This window comes from Sinohyriopsis cumingii, chromosome 13, assembly GCF_028554795.1.
Source record: "Sinohyriopsis cumingii isolate HCF-2022 chromosome 13, ASM2855479v2, whole genome shotgun sequence".
In the NCBI taxonomy this organism is placed as follows: Eukaryota; Metazoa; Mollusca; class Bivalvia; order Unionida; family Unionidae; genus Sinohyriopsis; species Sinohyriopsis cumingii.
In genome coordinates, this window is record NC_142973.1 from 66,455,510 (window position 1) to 66,469,843 (window position 14,334).

Below are 14,334 nucleotides of genomic sequence, written 5' to 3' on the forward strand. Positions count from 1 at the left end.
GCAAACATGGTACATGTAGCTCTCTTCACCGGTTTTCACATGTGCACGCACTTGTCCAGAAAGATAAAATTCGCGAGAATGCCACGTTTCGGAGCCCGTAACTTCAGTTTGGTACAGCGCAGAAAAGTTAACATGACTTGATGAATAGAAAAATATTTCAGGAGTAAAACAAGCCATATAGTATGGTCGTGTGCCTTTAAAGACGGAAATAGCAGAAGGAAATCGAGGATCATGGAAGTTACGTTACTTTGCTTACGTTATATTGCTTAAGCTTAAGGAAAGGGTGTTATGAAACGAGGAAATATTCCATAATACATTTTATTGCCGTTTTTAATTTATCATAAATACATTAGTGAGTATATTTCATTATGAAGCAAATTAGATTGACTCCAGATTATCTGCTGTATTTGCTGTATGCATATTAGATTATCTTCAAAGGCTAATATAATGGAAATACCCATCAGTCAAATTGATTGCTCAATGTACGCCAGTTACATGACCCTCTCACCATAAGGTGCTGGCCACGAAAACAACAAATCGCTAATTATATCTGGAAGGATAGAAATCGGCCTAAAGAAGAAACGTGCATCATATCCAACGATGTAGTCACGTTGTGGATTCTGAGACAATAAAGCGTGTACCATAGCATCAGAAACAAGATGTGGTTTAAAGGAGACTTGTGTGTCCACAACACCGATGCCATAACTGACTGAAAGTGAAGAGAGAAAAAACACAATTACTTGCAACACATTTGGTCACCAGACTGTACATAGTTTAAAAAGATCCTCGGCAAAGTTTCAAAATTATATTACTTTCAAGCAGAATGTATGAACATGATGATTTTGAATTTGAAAAAGAAAACATTCTTATAATTCTCCTCGGTAATTAACTCGCACATTCATTTCAAGTGACCTAATTTTCAACCACTTCAGTCGAAAGTAGCAAAATTCTAGTATTTTTTTTTTGTATCTTTTGTAATAAAAATTTTATGATAGCAAATTGACAGTTGAGATGGGTATCATGTGCGGCGTTTAGAGATTTCTAGAATTAGCTGACGCGTGAAATACATGACTAAAGTGACAAAAACAACAACATGTCTTGCTCGTGTCCACTTTTAAATATCCGCCTGCAATACTATTTTTACATGCATATCAGGTCAAAACATTATACTTCCGTTACCAAAAATATCTTACAGCCATGGCCTGTATTCCACCCAAAAACAATATTACCCAGCAATTCCACCACAATCAAATAAAACTTAACATAATTCTCTGGATGCAGGCAGAGTTTTTAATGATTTAGTTGAGACATAAAAATGTTAAAATGTTTCCATTCAATTATACAGCGTAAACATTGTATCTTATATAAAAATTAGGCAATGAAAATCAATTTTCTTCCTTGTTTCGAAAACTGCAATTTTCTATTTTATTACTATCTCGGTTTGCTTGAGGTCCAATATATATATAATTTCTGAAAAGATTTGTTATTGTTTAAAAATAAAAGCCCTGAAATCTCACTATAATATTGGAGCAGTAACCGTGGGACAAATATGTTCATTGACTAATATGATATACATAGGTGCTTGCTTATTTTCCTATTTTTATTTGTTTGCTTATTCACTTGTTCGCTGCTTTATTTGTTTGCTTGATTTGTTATTTTTGCTTGTTTTATTTGTTTTCTTTCGTTCGTCTTTTTTCTTGCTGCAGGAAAATATATAGAGAACGACATTCAATTGGATGCTGACACCCTACATGGCATTATGGAGAGAGCGAGAGAGAGAGAGAGAGAGAGAGAGATTACTTCTCTTTGCTATTCTGCCACCGTAAAAACTTTTCAAATCCTCACTACATTTGTTAAATGACTCTCGGAATATACTTTCCAATCGTTTTTGGTTTGTGATGTTTGTTTTAAATCCGCCAGGGTTGATGGTATGAACTGTGACACCGCTCCGGTATAACTCCCGTCTACAAAAATACAGTGGCGCATAAACTTACAATGACTTGGTTTAATTGTTTAAATGCGTCGCATTTGAACAAGTATACGATTGAATAAGCAATTATACTTAAATCACTTCAAAAATTATAATTCAAAATCTTCTAACTTTAAAAGAATTGAAAAGAACTTAGCGCAGAAATCTACACTGGTCTCAACCATGAAAACCTACTGAGATATGTCCCAAAACAAATGGCGGCGCTGTGAAGCTGGATTGGCCGGTCACACGTTCAGTTGATTACAGCGATTACAGAAACATTTCTAACAACTCACCAGCCACTTGGCTAAGGAAGGAAAACATACCCATGCAAGAACAAAATTAACGCAGTGTGGTGAAAGCCAAATGTTAGATGTACAGCTAAAATCCCTGTGTACACCCAAAGCTCATTATTCGGAACATCAGGACCCTATATGATGCTGGCAAGGTTGTCCGAGGGTGCTACAGAGATGAATAAAAACGACTTCGCTCTCATCGGGTTAAGCTAAGTAAAAATGGACACAGAATGTCAGAAACGTCTTCAAAATGAAAACATAATAATGTACTCGGGGTACGAGGAGGAAGGTTGCTCACATAATGAACTTTGGAAGTAAATTTAAAATAAACTAGCATATGATTTTAGTTTAGTTTTCGTTTGCTGTATTCTTTATATTTTATAATTCATTCATTATACCAGTGCTGTCCAACCATTTGGACACCATGGGCCACTGAAAAAATGTTTTTCTTGAAGCAGAGGGCCGCAGCAGAAAACTGAAAAGCAACGACTATATAGATGCTCGAGCTCTGGCGGGCCATTTAAAATCAGCCCGTGGGCCGCGGGTTGGACAGCACTGCATTATACTATTAAAAGTTAGAATTGTCTACTCTGGCAAATTCATTTTCCCCATTTTTCAATAACTGCTAAAGTCAGCGTACTTTAGACTAGTTCACATTACCCAAGAGAGAGAGAGAGAGAGAGAGAGAGAGAGAGAGAGGTGGGTGGGTGGAATTGGGTAAACAGCTTCTTTAGCATAATTTTTCCACACAAAAAATGAATTCCAAGGATAGGGTAAGGTGATTATAATTGATACATATTTCATGAAAATGTATCATAGGAAGGAAACCTGCTCGCTTTACGCATAATGGCAGTAAGATTTGTTTTCGTCGGAGCAATAAAGCTTCCTTCTTAAAAAGCACACATATGTGCACACAAATATTCACCCAATCATGTTTACATCTGCTGTTTGAAAATTCATGCACTAAAAAAAGTTTGCTTCTTCGAACATACATTAGACTTCTTCGACCGTATACAAGGCTAATTGCTGTTTCTTTTTTGTGCGGAACTTGCATGCTCGACCAAATCGGAAATTTTCATCATAACATTAAGCAAGTTTGTTTGAAGTTTTATTTTTTAAAAACGCTATGCATTTCAAAAAGCATACAAAACTATTTGCAAAATATGCAGATGTTGTACGTACGGTAGTCCACACTGTGATCCAGAAATATTTTGAGGTGAAAGTACCAGGACGTACCACCGGAGAAACTTTTGGGCTTTTAAAGTGAATGCGGTAGAAACATCAAATTTTAATCACATTTTGGTGATTGTACATACTCGTCTTTACCTGATATTTTATATTCATTTTACTGACTTCTAACAAATTGGCATATAAAATATGTTATCTTGTCATACTTAATGTTTACTCGTGTGCAATTCATTTTTACATTTTCCGCGCTTTACCTTTAGTCGGCACTTCATAACCATGTATGTATATATGCATGCATGCATGCATGCATGTATGTATGTATGTATGTATGTATGTATGTATGTATGTATGTATGTATGTATGTAGTTACGCAGGTACGTGCATTTTAACGAATAATACTCTTCTTTTTAAATAACACGGAGCTTCTTATTTTAATTTCCTTCCTCGGAATAATAGTTTCACCATCCTTCATTAAAGTGTAAGAACGGGACGCAGATATGAATGCAAACTTTTGTGTTTTCTAACTATTTTAATACATCGGTTATTTGGAACAAATATGATTGACGACGCCTAGAGCTGTCGAACAGCCGGTTGTTTAGATTGGTAGAGACACACGTCGATATACAGTTGAATTGACCGTTCCCTAACCAAACCAAATATTATACAATTTTACCGTACCGTTCCCTACCCAAACCAAATATTATACAGTCTTACCGTACCGTTCCCTAACCAAACCAAATATTATACAATCTTACCGTACCGTTCCCTAACCAAACCAAATATTATACAATCTTACCGTACCGTTCCCTAACCAAACCAAATATTATACAATCTTACCGTACCGTTCCCTAACCAAACCAAATATTATACAATCTTACCGTACCGTTCCCTACCCAAACCAAATATTATACAATCTTACATGTTTAAATACACTGTTAATCTTTTTCTCAATCGGAAAAAAACCCAAATAACTGTCGACTGGAGTTTTGATCCTGGTACCGGAGATATGATTTTAATCAGATTGGGTAAATGGGACATATTCTGATATGAATTACTACTGAGCGTTTTTGTGATAGTGCAAAAATGGCCATCTTAGTCTTGATAGTGTTATACAAATAAAGTGGTTCCAATAGACAGAGAACGGGAAAACTCCCACGATCACAGCCAAGCAGTAACGAGAGTACTGCGCAAAAGTATCAGCGGCTTATTTGTACCTCTTCGATTCAGTTATTTACTTCCGTTTTTACTCCACTGTATACAATAGACACGTATTCAGTGCACTGGAGTCGAGTATAGTTCATTTCTTTCGATAAAATACCCCCCCCCCTTACAGAATTAATGTATTTAAATCAATACAGGAATTTCGCAATATTTTTTCATCAAGTTCACAAGCCAACACATTCACATAATTTTGATTTGATTTTAGAAAATGGTTTGCAAAGATTATTTACCTATATGTAGAAGATATATTTGAAGTTTACTTTGATTACAGGAGACGAAGATATAGCGTATCTGAGCGAAGCGGTGGCAACGTCAGCGTTTCTAGTAAGGATCGGAATTACTTCAACGTGAATAATATTAATTTACTTCTGTATTTATTTAACAGAATCAATCTTTACATATAAATTAATAAAAATTATTCTTGAAAGTTTGATTGAAACTTCGTAAATTTCCGTTGACGTAGCGTGTGAATGAAATGGCGTAAAACACGTAGACTTAGGTTGTTAATATTTTGTTACTAGTCTATGCTCTTGAAATAAGTAACAGAAAAGAGTATAGGTAACAAGTTTTGTAAAATTTAACAATAATTTATTTCCCTAGAATACAAAGTGAAAATGAGAACAAAGAACTCCAAGAATTAAAGACGCAAGTCCTAGTAATAAAAAGTCCTGAATAAATCTCAGTCCCGAAGAGATCCAAAATTGAAGGCGATGACGTGTCTGTTATAGCCTACGAAGTACAGATGTGTCAACAGTCTCTTGTTGAATCACATACATATTATTCCAGGTTTGAATTCAGTATAAATTCCAATGAATGTCTTTATTCAAGAATTTGTAAGAGCACTTTTGTATTGCCAGAGAAAATAATCACCTGAATTCAATAATTTTAAGAACATAAAATTGAGCTCAAACTGGTCACAACATAATACAACTTAAAGTGCTAGATTTTAAAAGAACAACTGGTAAAATCCTCACAGTCATAAGATAATATAGTTCTCTGCTTGGCCTCAGGTCACAATTAGCATTTTCTAAAAACAACCATTACCTAATGGAAAATAGCATTTTAGAATGATCTAATGAGCCTTGTTTATTTACAACATAATAGCCTATAAAATTCACTTAGGAATCTCCAAAACCCTGACCCTGATCAACATATTTAAATCTTTTTGTTTACCTGAATAATAATCCTGATAATAAGTTCATACACACGGAGAATAATGAAGCTATTATTAGTTGTTTACATAAATGAAATTAAAAAACAAAATCAGATCAAGCAGAAATGAACTCATTTAAGAAATTAAAACTAAAAGCAAACAATTAAATGAAATATACATAACAATTTATTAATCTAATTATGACTGAATGCCCAAAGTATTTCAATTTTAAATTAGAAATGGAAATTTCTGTTTATTTCTGGTCATTGGTTTATCTTCTAAAGAACAGCGAAGAATAAATTTCTTTATTTTTAACATGCATTTACAGCCCAGCTTAGTTCTTTGACGTTGTCATGATTAGACTTTAATTCCACTTTACATAATATCGCGGTGGGCGATGTATGCGCTATATGTCAAATATCGTCCAATAGGATATACTTCAGGCTAAAATGTGTTCTTGATCGTTCCACTAACATTTCGCCACATGACGTTATGAATGGAACGTGCTATGACATAGTAGGAATAACAATTTGAACTCTTATCAGACTCTATATGATATTCATGAATCTTTTCAAACAAAAGATTTCGTCGGCATTTTCCCAAAGTCTTTGTCTCAATATCTTTAAGCAAATCACTGCCATTTTTCTTGAAGGATATTTTCAAAACTCATTCTTGCTAGGAATTAGTTTTCACGGAACTCCGCTTCAACTCATCAAAGCACAAATTTAATCTCTAAAACAATAATTAATTAGACCTACCTAATACAAGTTGAGAATGTTTCCAGCCCCGTCTTGGAAATGCAATAATTAGAGAGCCCTGGATAAGCCGACGTTGCGACAATGCTGCATACGTTAACCACTCGTCCCCTCGCTTGTCGAATGAGAGGTAGGAAGTTCAAGGTCATTGATATTGGTCCAAAGAGGTTGACATTGCAAGCTGCCTTGAAATCGTCCACTGTTAACATCTCCATCGGTGCAAAATTCGGCATCACCCCAGCATTGTTCACTAAACCCCATAAGCCTAATAATAGGTGAAGATATCAATTATTAGTAAAAGACTTGTGAATTCAAAGTCTGCAGAACAGACACAAGTGGACATTTGAAAACTAATAATAGCAACGAGGACAAGAAGTCAAATTAAATTTGATCAAACTTAGAACGATAAGCATGTTCTTTTTTTGGTTACATTTTTATGATTAAGCAAAATAATGTTTGGGGCTTTTCTTTGACTGGTCTCATTTCGAAGAAAGACGGTGAGGTGCATTTAACCTACTTTTTGTTGTAATTATGCATGAAAAATCAAGAACGTTTCGCGCACGGAGTTGAAAAAACTTATATATCAGGTTGCGTTTTACGTACATCACCGAAGTAAGTCTTTGAATATAATGTGATCAGCTCTTGCAAAAATGTATTAATATATCGTAGAAGGGGAGAGGCATCAAAGTAGTCGGATAATTAAAGTTTAAGTAATCCATGACAATATTTTGAAGAAAAAAAAATATCACGAAAAGATCAGAATAAATACTATAAATAATGATATCGTCATTGTTTCATGCACTGTCCACTTGTGATCTTCCAAATTATGTGTGTATTATGCAAATTGTATACCTGTGTTCTGCGGTAATTCTCTTCTTACAATGGCAGCGGCCTTCTGCACCGATATTTCATCAGTTACGTCTAGTATGATAGTTTTAAGTCGACTTGAACATTCACCCTTCAATTTATTGGCGCCATCGTCGGTCAGACAACCAGAAATGACGTTCATTCCCATACTATCTAACCTCTTGGACAAAAGGTTTCCAAATCCGGTATCACATCCGGTTATGACGACATACCGGGAAGCAATATTGTCTACCATTTTCTTACTGGAAATTGCTTGGTACAATTGATACAAAATGAACAGTGACACAAAAATCGTCAGTCCCCACAGCCAGAGCATCTTCTGTAAAATGGAACAGTACAATCACTACAAGTGTAAAGAAAAAATAAGATATATTAACCTTTCAGGGATTCACAAACCACATGCACATCACGTGTCCATGAGTGCCCAGAGACATTATTCCGCATACCAATCACGCACTAAACAATTATCTCTCAATTCTTCCCCGGATAACATACGAAACTCAAATTTAAATAGAAAGAATAGGCACAATGGTAGTAGTAATTCTTATACATAAAATAACAAAATTGATGACTTTATGAATTATATTTTTACATCGCCTTAGATTTGTGGTTTCTTAGTGATGAAAATTCCCATAATAACGGGAGCTTCAAAAAGGAAAGTAAGCACATATGCAGAAAATGAATATCTGCTAAGAGGAGTACCTTATTAAACATTTTCCGTGAGATGAGTAGCTACAGTATATTATTAAACATTTTTCCAAGCACAATAAATTTTGCAAACGATCTAATTCTTTGTACACTATTTCTAAGATACCATTGGTTCATGTAATGGGGAATACAAATTCAAGAGGTTTTCTTGCAACAGACCTTAGCATGATTCCCAAATGCAATATATCAATTAAATTAAGGCACATATCCTGAAGTTCTTTGAAATATGGTTCAGATGAACGTCATACTAGTGTAAATATAATATGAAATTAAACCAAGCCAGATAACAGTATGTTTTATTATTTTACCAGTTAAATGAATTTTGCGCGTAGAAGATTTCGATTTGTCAGGTCTTTGACATTGCAATGGATAAGCAGCGTTGCTACATGGCGTAGCTAAGTATTAAGTAGCGAAGATATATACGACTGCCGTAAGGTTATATAAATAACTATGTACACTGTTACATCCAATGGCTTAAACTTAAATAACAAGACAAGGTAAACCAAACAAGCATCTCTTCAACTTTCCAAACTATATTTTATTCAAATAAAATATAAAATCAAACAGACTGACAGAATTAACAATAATTCACATAGTATGAATTCCTAGAAGCTCCTAAATTGTAGTATCAACCTCTCACTAATCCGGAAACTGCCCAAAGTATTCTGAATGGAGGTTCTAATGTGTTTATGTGCTACCGTACTATCACCACTGAAGCATCACAGTTCTATATCCAAATGTTTTACAATGTAGCCCCGTGAACGTAGAATATCACTGACGTCCTTGAAAGTTTCACATAATCCGATAGAATTATTTAAATAGTCAAGTCCTTGAATACAATCACATAATCCGATATGCATAACTGATTTAAAGAAGCAAAATACGAACGTCATCAACCCAAATGACTGAAATAAAAACTATATTATAAACAAAAAGGATTATACAATTATCCGTAACACACCATGTGATAATTTAAAAAAAAATAATAGGAAGCAGAAGCCTAAGAGCTTCACAATTACTCTGTTCTACTTCGCTCCTTTTTTTACATTGCATCTTTCGAAAGTATGACAGACATTCGAACCAATCCCCATCATATACCTAGGAGTTCTGCGACATTGTACACGCACCCATGCATGCACACGAGGCGGACAGGATCATACTAGAGTTCGGTTTGTGAGAATCAAGGACAATTCTCATCAGACTGGAAGCTACGAAATACCAGGAGAATGTCCAATGTCTTGCAAATTGTTTTAAGATTTGGTTATTACTGTCCATTCCTAGAACGAAAGACCCTGATACCACATTAATCATGTGCTGAGAAAATAGAAATTAGTCAACATATATGGTTCATGGGGTCATCCCCATTTAGGAAGCAACATATAAATACTATATCACTAGATCATCCATCTTTATTTTTAGATACCTATCTTTCCAATCTAGCATGCTTTTTGGCAAATTCTTATTGTTGTCATTGACCTCGTTTCGAGATTATGCTGTCGGTACATCAATATATTCGGAGGGAGGGAGAGGTAGCGTGTCCATTTTCATATTAAAACTTTACTGAAAACGAAGTCCTTCCACAAATCCTGTTCCGCAATTAATTTAAGTTTCGTTCTTTGCACCACCTCGTCAATTGCATCTATCATAGCCCAAGTGTGTATTGGATCCACTTTGACATATATCATAACCCACGGTGTATTGACACCACGCAAACGACAACAGAAACAACAACAAAGTAATACCAATTTCTCATTTATAATTCGTTGTCAAGACAGAAAGCACACATGACTGATTCAACAACTTGTATTTATGACAGACGTCAAAACCACAAACGATAAAAGGTTAACAGTAACCAAATATCGTTTAAAACTAATACCTAATTTAATAGATGACGTCATGTTCCGAATCTTCCCCGACATCGTTTAAACTTTGAAATGACCATAGAAACATTGCGACATAATTAGAAGTAGCTTACAGACGTGAAACGCGGTCTTGACATTTTTTTAGTAGTCTATGGAGGTAGGGATTGGAGATGAAAACTCGAACGGCTGATCTAAATCTTACCTCTAAGTACGATAGGGAAGCTGCGGGCGGCAAATTTGGAAGAAAAGACCACAACCGGTATCGTCAGCAAAATATGATTTTGTAGCCTATAATATGCGTTTATTTATCCGTTATTTTATCATGAGACCTTTAGTACGATGTTACTACTGATATGGTGTATGTTAGTTATCTTCAGACAGCAAACAAATGCCAAGAGATAATGAGGGTAATGTTTATGCCAACAAAGTCATAAACAAGGACTGAAAGAGTTATTTGACGAAGTAACGGCTACTTAGCATCTCTCTCTCTCTCTCTCTCTCTCTCTCTCTCTCTCTTTCTGAGACAATGTCTTCAAATATAGGTTAAATTTAAAGAAAAGAAAGTACATGCTACTCCTCAAATCTGTAAAGATGCCTTGTTTGTTCTTATTTGTTGTTAGCTTCGTTTTCTAGTGACAAAATACATTTATGGACATTGTGATAAATCGAGCTGGCTACAACGAAATATTTTGTACTGCCGTATTTCTGAATGTACCGTGATACGTACCACGGTATTCCGCAATTCAATTAAATTAGGGGCCATTAGTTCCATTTCTGTGGCATGGGCCTGTTACTTTTGTGGTTAATTTCCGTCTGTCAGCTACTGGAGAAAAAATATCTTGGATTGATAGATAGCAAACTAGCACCATATAATAATATCCATGATATTATTTGGAAAAAATATTAACTAGCTTGAGGTAAAAGGAAAGAAAATATTTCAGCTCAAAAGAAAATCACAACCCTACCCCTCACCCCGAAAATTGAATGGCAAGTAATTTAAGAGATGAATCTAATATGTGTATGCTAATTCTTGCATTGTAAAATTAAGCTTATACTGTAGGTTATACTGTGAAATACATTGAGATGATATTTGAGGGCCTGTTTTTAAAAATTGAACATGTTGATACTGTATTCGGCAGTTTTCTTGCCACGATTTTGATGTAATTGGTATGGAAACTTTGAGTGGGATGCCAACACCCGAGCAAGATATTTATCAGAAAGGGCCAGTAAACATCAAACACACTTACCCAACAAATCAGAAAATATCTAGTAGACTTGAGAAATTACATAACGTCAGACAGAAAACAATTGCGTTCCTGAAAATCATAAGATGATTAAAAGTCTTACAAAGGAATACAAATGCATAACACATATATAGTAAATTAGTAAAACATAACTTTTTCCGAGGAGGGTTATCCGAAATTTACGCAAAAGTCGGATTTGGCTTTAAATTGTTTCACAAGATCCCATTTTGCCACCGCTTTGGCATATGTCACACGTGTCAAATTTGTGATTAAAGGAGCTTATAGATAATTATATTTGTAATATGCATCATTGTGACAGATACAGTCGTTTAGAACTCAAAAATTTAACTCTTCTGAATTATGCTACGAATAATGAAAACAAGCTGTTAATATCATTCAAGTTGTAACAAGATTCCTCGAGAATTTCCATACATTCCATACAACGGAAGCTACCGACATATCGATACAGTGAAATGGTACACACGCCACCCAAAAAACTACCGCAACAAACCGTTAAACCGGTATACCAGTAATACGGCTCACCTCTAGTGATAAATATATGTAAATTTCAGCAATTGTGTATAAGATTACAAATAAGATTCTTTGAATACAAAATTCTGTGACAAACGTTTTTTCAAGGATTATTCTTTACCTTTTAGGTTCTTTGCTGTTTGACATAATAATATTGCTGGTTGTACAATCAAGAAAATTTACTTTTGCTTGCATTCTGTATGGTATTATGCCACACACGATATGCAGGTTAATGTGACCTACTTTTAAACCTCTATTTATTATTTACACTTGTCGTTTATTGTTATGTCCGGTTGTCAAAAGCTTCTTCGTACAGGTTTTGTCTGGGTACACAAGACTCCATCAGCTTATATAAAGAAGGAAAACGTCAAACTTTAATTTCGGCCTAGGATTCTTAGCATTCGTAATGTTTCATTTTTGTTTTTCCTTCCTTAAATCACTGATACAATATACTTATTGACTTATCAAGAGAGCTTTTTTCTGTTTCCTTTAACTTCACACGCAATTATAACAACGCAAATATAACAAGCAATTGCCACTCACTTGGGTGGTCCTCGCCTCCAAAAAGCAAATTTCTCAAGGACAGTATTATAAAGCCACAATACAGTCAAGTATTACATAGCCATTTTCAACGCAGATTTAAGCAGTCTTTAGCAGCCATTTAAAAAAATAATTTTATACAGAAAACAATTTTAAACTAAAGCAACCTTGACAAGGAAGCACTGACCAATTTTTAAGTAACATATTTATGGGGTTTTTTTTGTTTCCTTATTGCAATTTTTGTCTAAACCTTTTTAGAACTTAATTAGCTACTAATGAAGCGATATGGCACTGAACCATGCATGCATACTGTGATTAAAGACATAACACAAACACATGTAAAAAAAAAAATCTTTACAATATTATCAAAGTTGACACGCCATAAAGAGTTCATCAAAACCTGCGATTAATTTTGATCTACTTTTGCTTAATGATTCTTAAAATCTGTCTCATTTCCCGTCCCAGGAAACCATATTTTAATGGGTAAAACTCAAAGGCAATGAGTTACCTTGAAGTGTCAGTAAGTACTAAAAGGATAATTCATGCTTAAGTATGTAACTTGATAAGTAACAAAAGTTGATACGTCTTATGAAGAGCATGCCGTTCGCTCGTGTGTTTCCTATACTCATACAAAAGTACAACACACAGTTAAACTGTTGACCTAACCTATCAGAATATAAAATGTAAAGTCAACAATATGGAATGTTTAGCACTGGATAAACATACGTATTCCAAAATGCAACAGTACTGGTCAGAGAGGGCATTCTGTGTAGATTTAGATGTCAATAGGATGATAGAATTTATGTTCAAGATCTAAACACAATATTACCGAAGCATAAAAGGTAGGTCACGACGACCACTTTGATTGTAAAAGTGAAGTACTAAAAAACATAAAAATAGCAAGCTTCAAGACTCAAACGTGAACAACTCCCAATGAGTGAACTTAAAAACAAAATTTTAGTCAATGAAGTATTGAAATATAGGTCACAGGTCTTGTTTTGCAAAAGAAGAATATAGTAATTATCAAAATGTATCTCCTAACTACGTTTCGTGATTCTAAGATGGATAATATATCTATAGCGTGCCAAAAACTCAAAAACATAGATAAAACTATACTTTTGTTGCCTGTGAATTCGCAACGGCAAGGTTTCTTATTTGTACTCAATCTTGTCGGTGATTTTCCATTTCCGCCAAGACGGTCTCGAATTCGGTCGCGCTAATTGATTTATCCTCAATACAGTTTACTAATCGTGTTGAGACTAGCAGTTCTGAATAGATACATAGTCGTGAATGTAATCGTATCAAATTTAATTTGTAACACCACGAGAGACACCGGTTACTATCGATATTGCCCCGACAATAATTCCGATTGGTGCGCCTATGATGGTTGCGATTCCTGTCACACCAAGACCAGTAGTTGTTGCCGCAGCAAGGCCTCAAAAAGCATCTACAACCAATGCGGTTCTCTTTACAACGCGGTATTTTACAATCAACGCGGTTATCTTGCGACTGTTGTTCTGCTTCGATTATTGTCTCAAGTTGATAACACTGAGGGTCTTTTATATTTCTTCTATTAGTATACATTTGCGTAGTAAGTATAATTGCACGACCGGCAGACCCTGGCCAGATTCATCCTTGTCCAGGTGTAATATACACCTCTTACCAATTATTCTTGCTTTCTAACACACCTGTCATACAATTATAGAAAATCTCTGTCTGAAAAGTATTAAAGCTTTCAACAATTTCACGGTCTTGGGGCCTAGCATTAAGGACATTAAAAATATACTGGTTACAACCGTGACCAGCGTATTAAACTATCGTTCTCTTCTTGACCCAATAATTGTTACAATGACAAGAGTAACTTTGCTGAATAACAGTCGAGATCTTTTTTATCTATGTTGAGTTAGTGCTGATTTTACATATTCTTTGGAAAAGGTAACCGGGGTGATTTCAGCGGTTAATCCCGCTTCGTCATTGTAGAAACAATCCCTGAGTGTTTT

At 34.9% G+C, this 14,334-nt stretch overlaps 1 protein-coding gene across 1 annotated transcript; it reads right to left on the reverse strand.

The window, feature by feature from the left end:
• Window positions 1-258: 258 nt before the first annotated feature.
• LOC149785757 (retinol dehydrogenase 7-like) lies at window positions 259-10,360 on the reverse strand. The gene is made up of 5 exons (XM_089931237.1): window positions 10,222-10,360; window positions 7,435-7,768; window positions 6,586-6,847; window positions 1,801-1,964; window positions 259-709 (listed from the first exon to the last, which is right to left on the reverse strand). The coding sequence occupies exons 2-5, from the start codon at window positions 7,763-7,765 to the stop codon at window positions 492-494; spliced, it is 975 nt and encodes a 324-aa protein (XP_089787363.1). The 5' UTR covers window positions 7,766-7,768; window positions 10,222-10,360; the 3' UTR covers window positions 259-491.
• Between the last annotated feature and the right edge of the window lie 3,974 nt (window positions 10,361-14,334).

Excerpts from the sequence above, each read along its gene's own strand:
- LOC149785757 (XM_089931237.1), bottom strand. The coding sequence starts at position 7,765 with ATGCTCTGGCTGTGGGGACTGACGATTTTTGTGTCACTGTTCATTTTG. Across the intron at positions 6,848-7,434 it reads AGAATTACCGCAGAACACAG|GCTTATGGGGTTTAGTGAAC; the intron begins GTATACAATTTG and ends ACCTATTATTAG. Across the intron at positions 710-1,800 it reads TGGCAGAATAGCAAAGAGAA|TCAGTTATGGCATCGGTGTT; the intron begins GTAATCTCTCTC and ends CTTCACTTTCAG.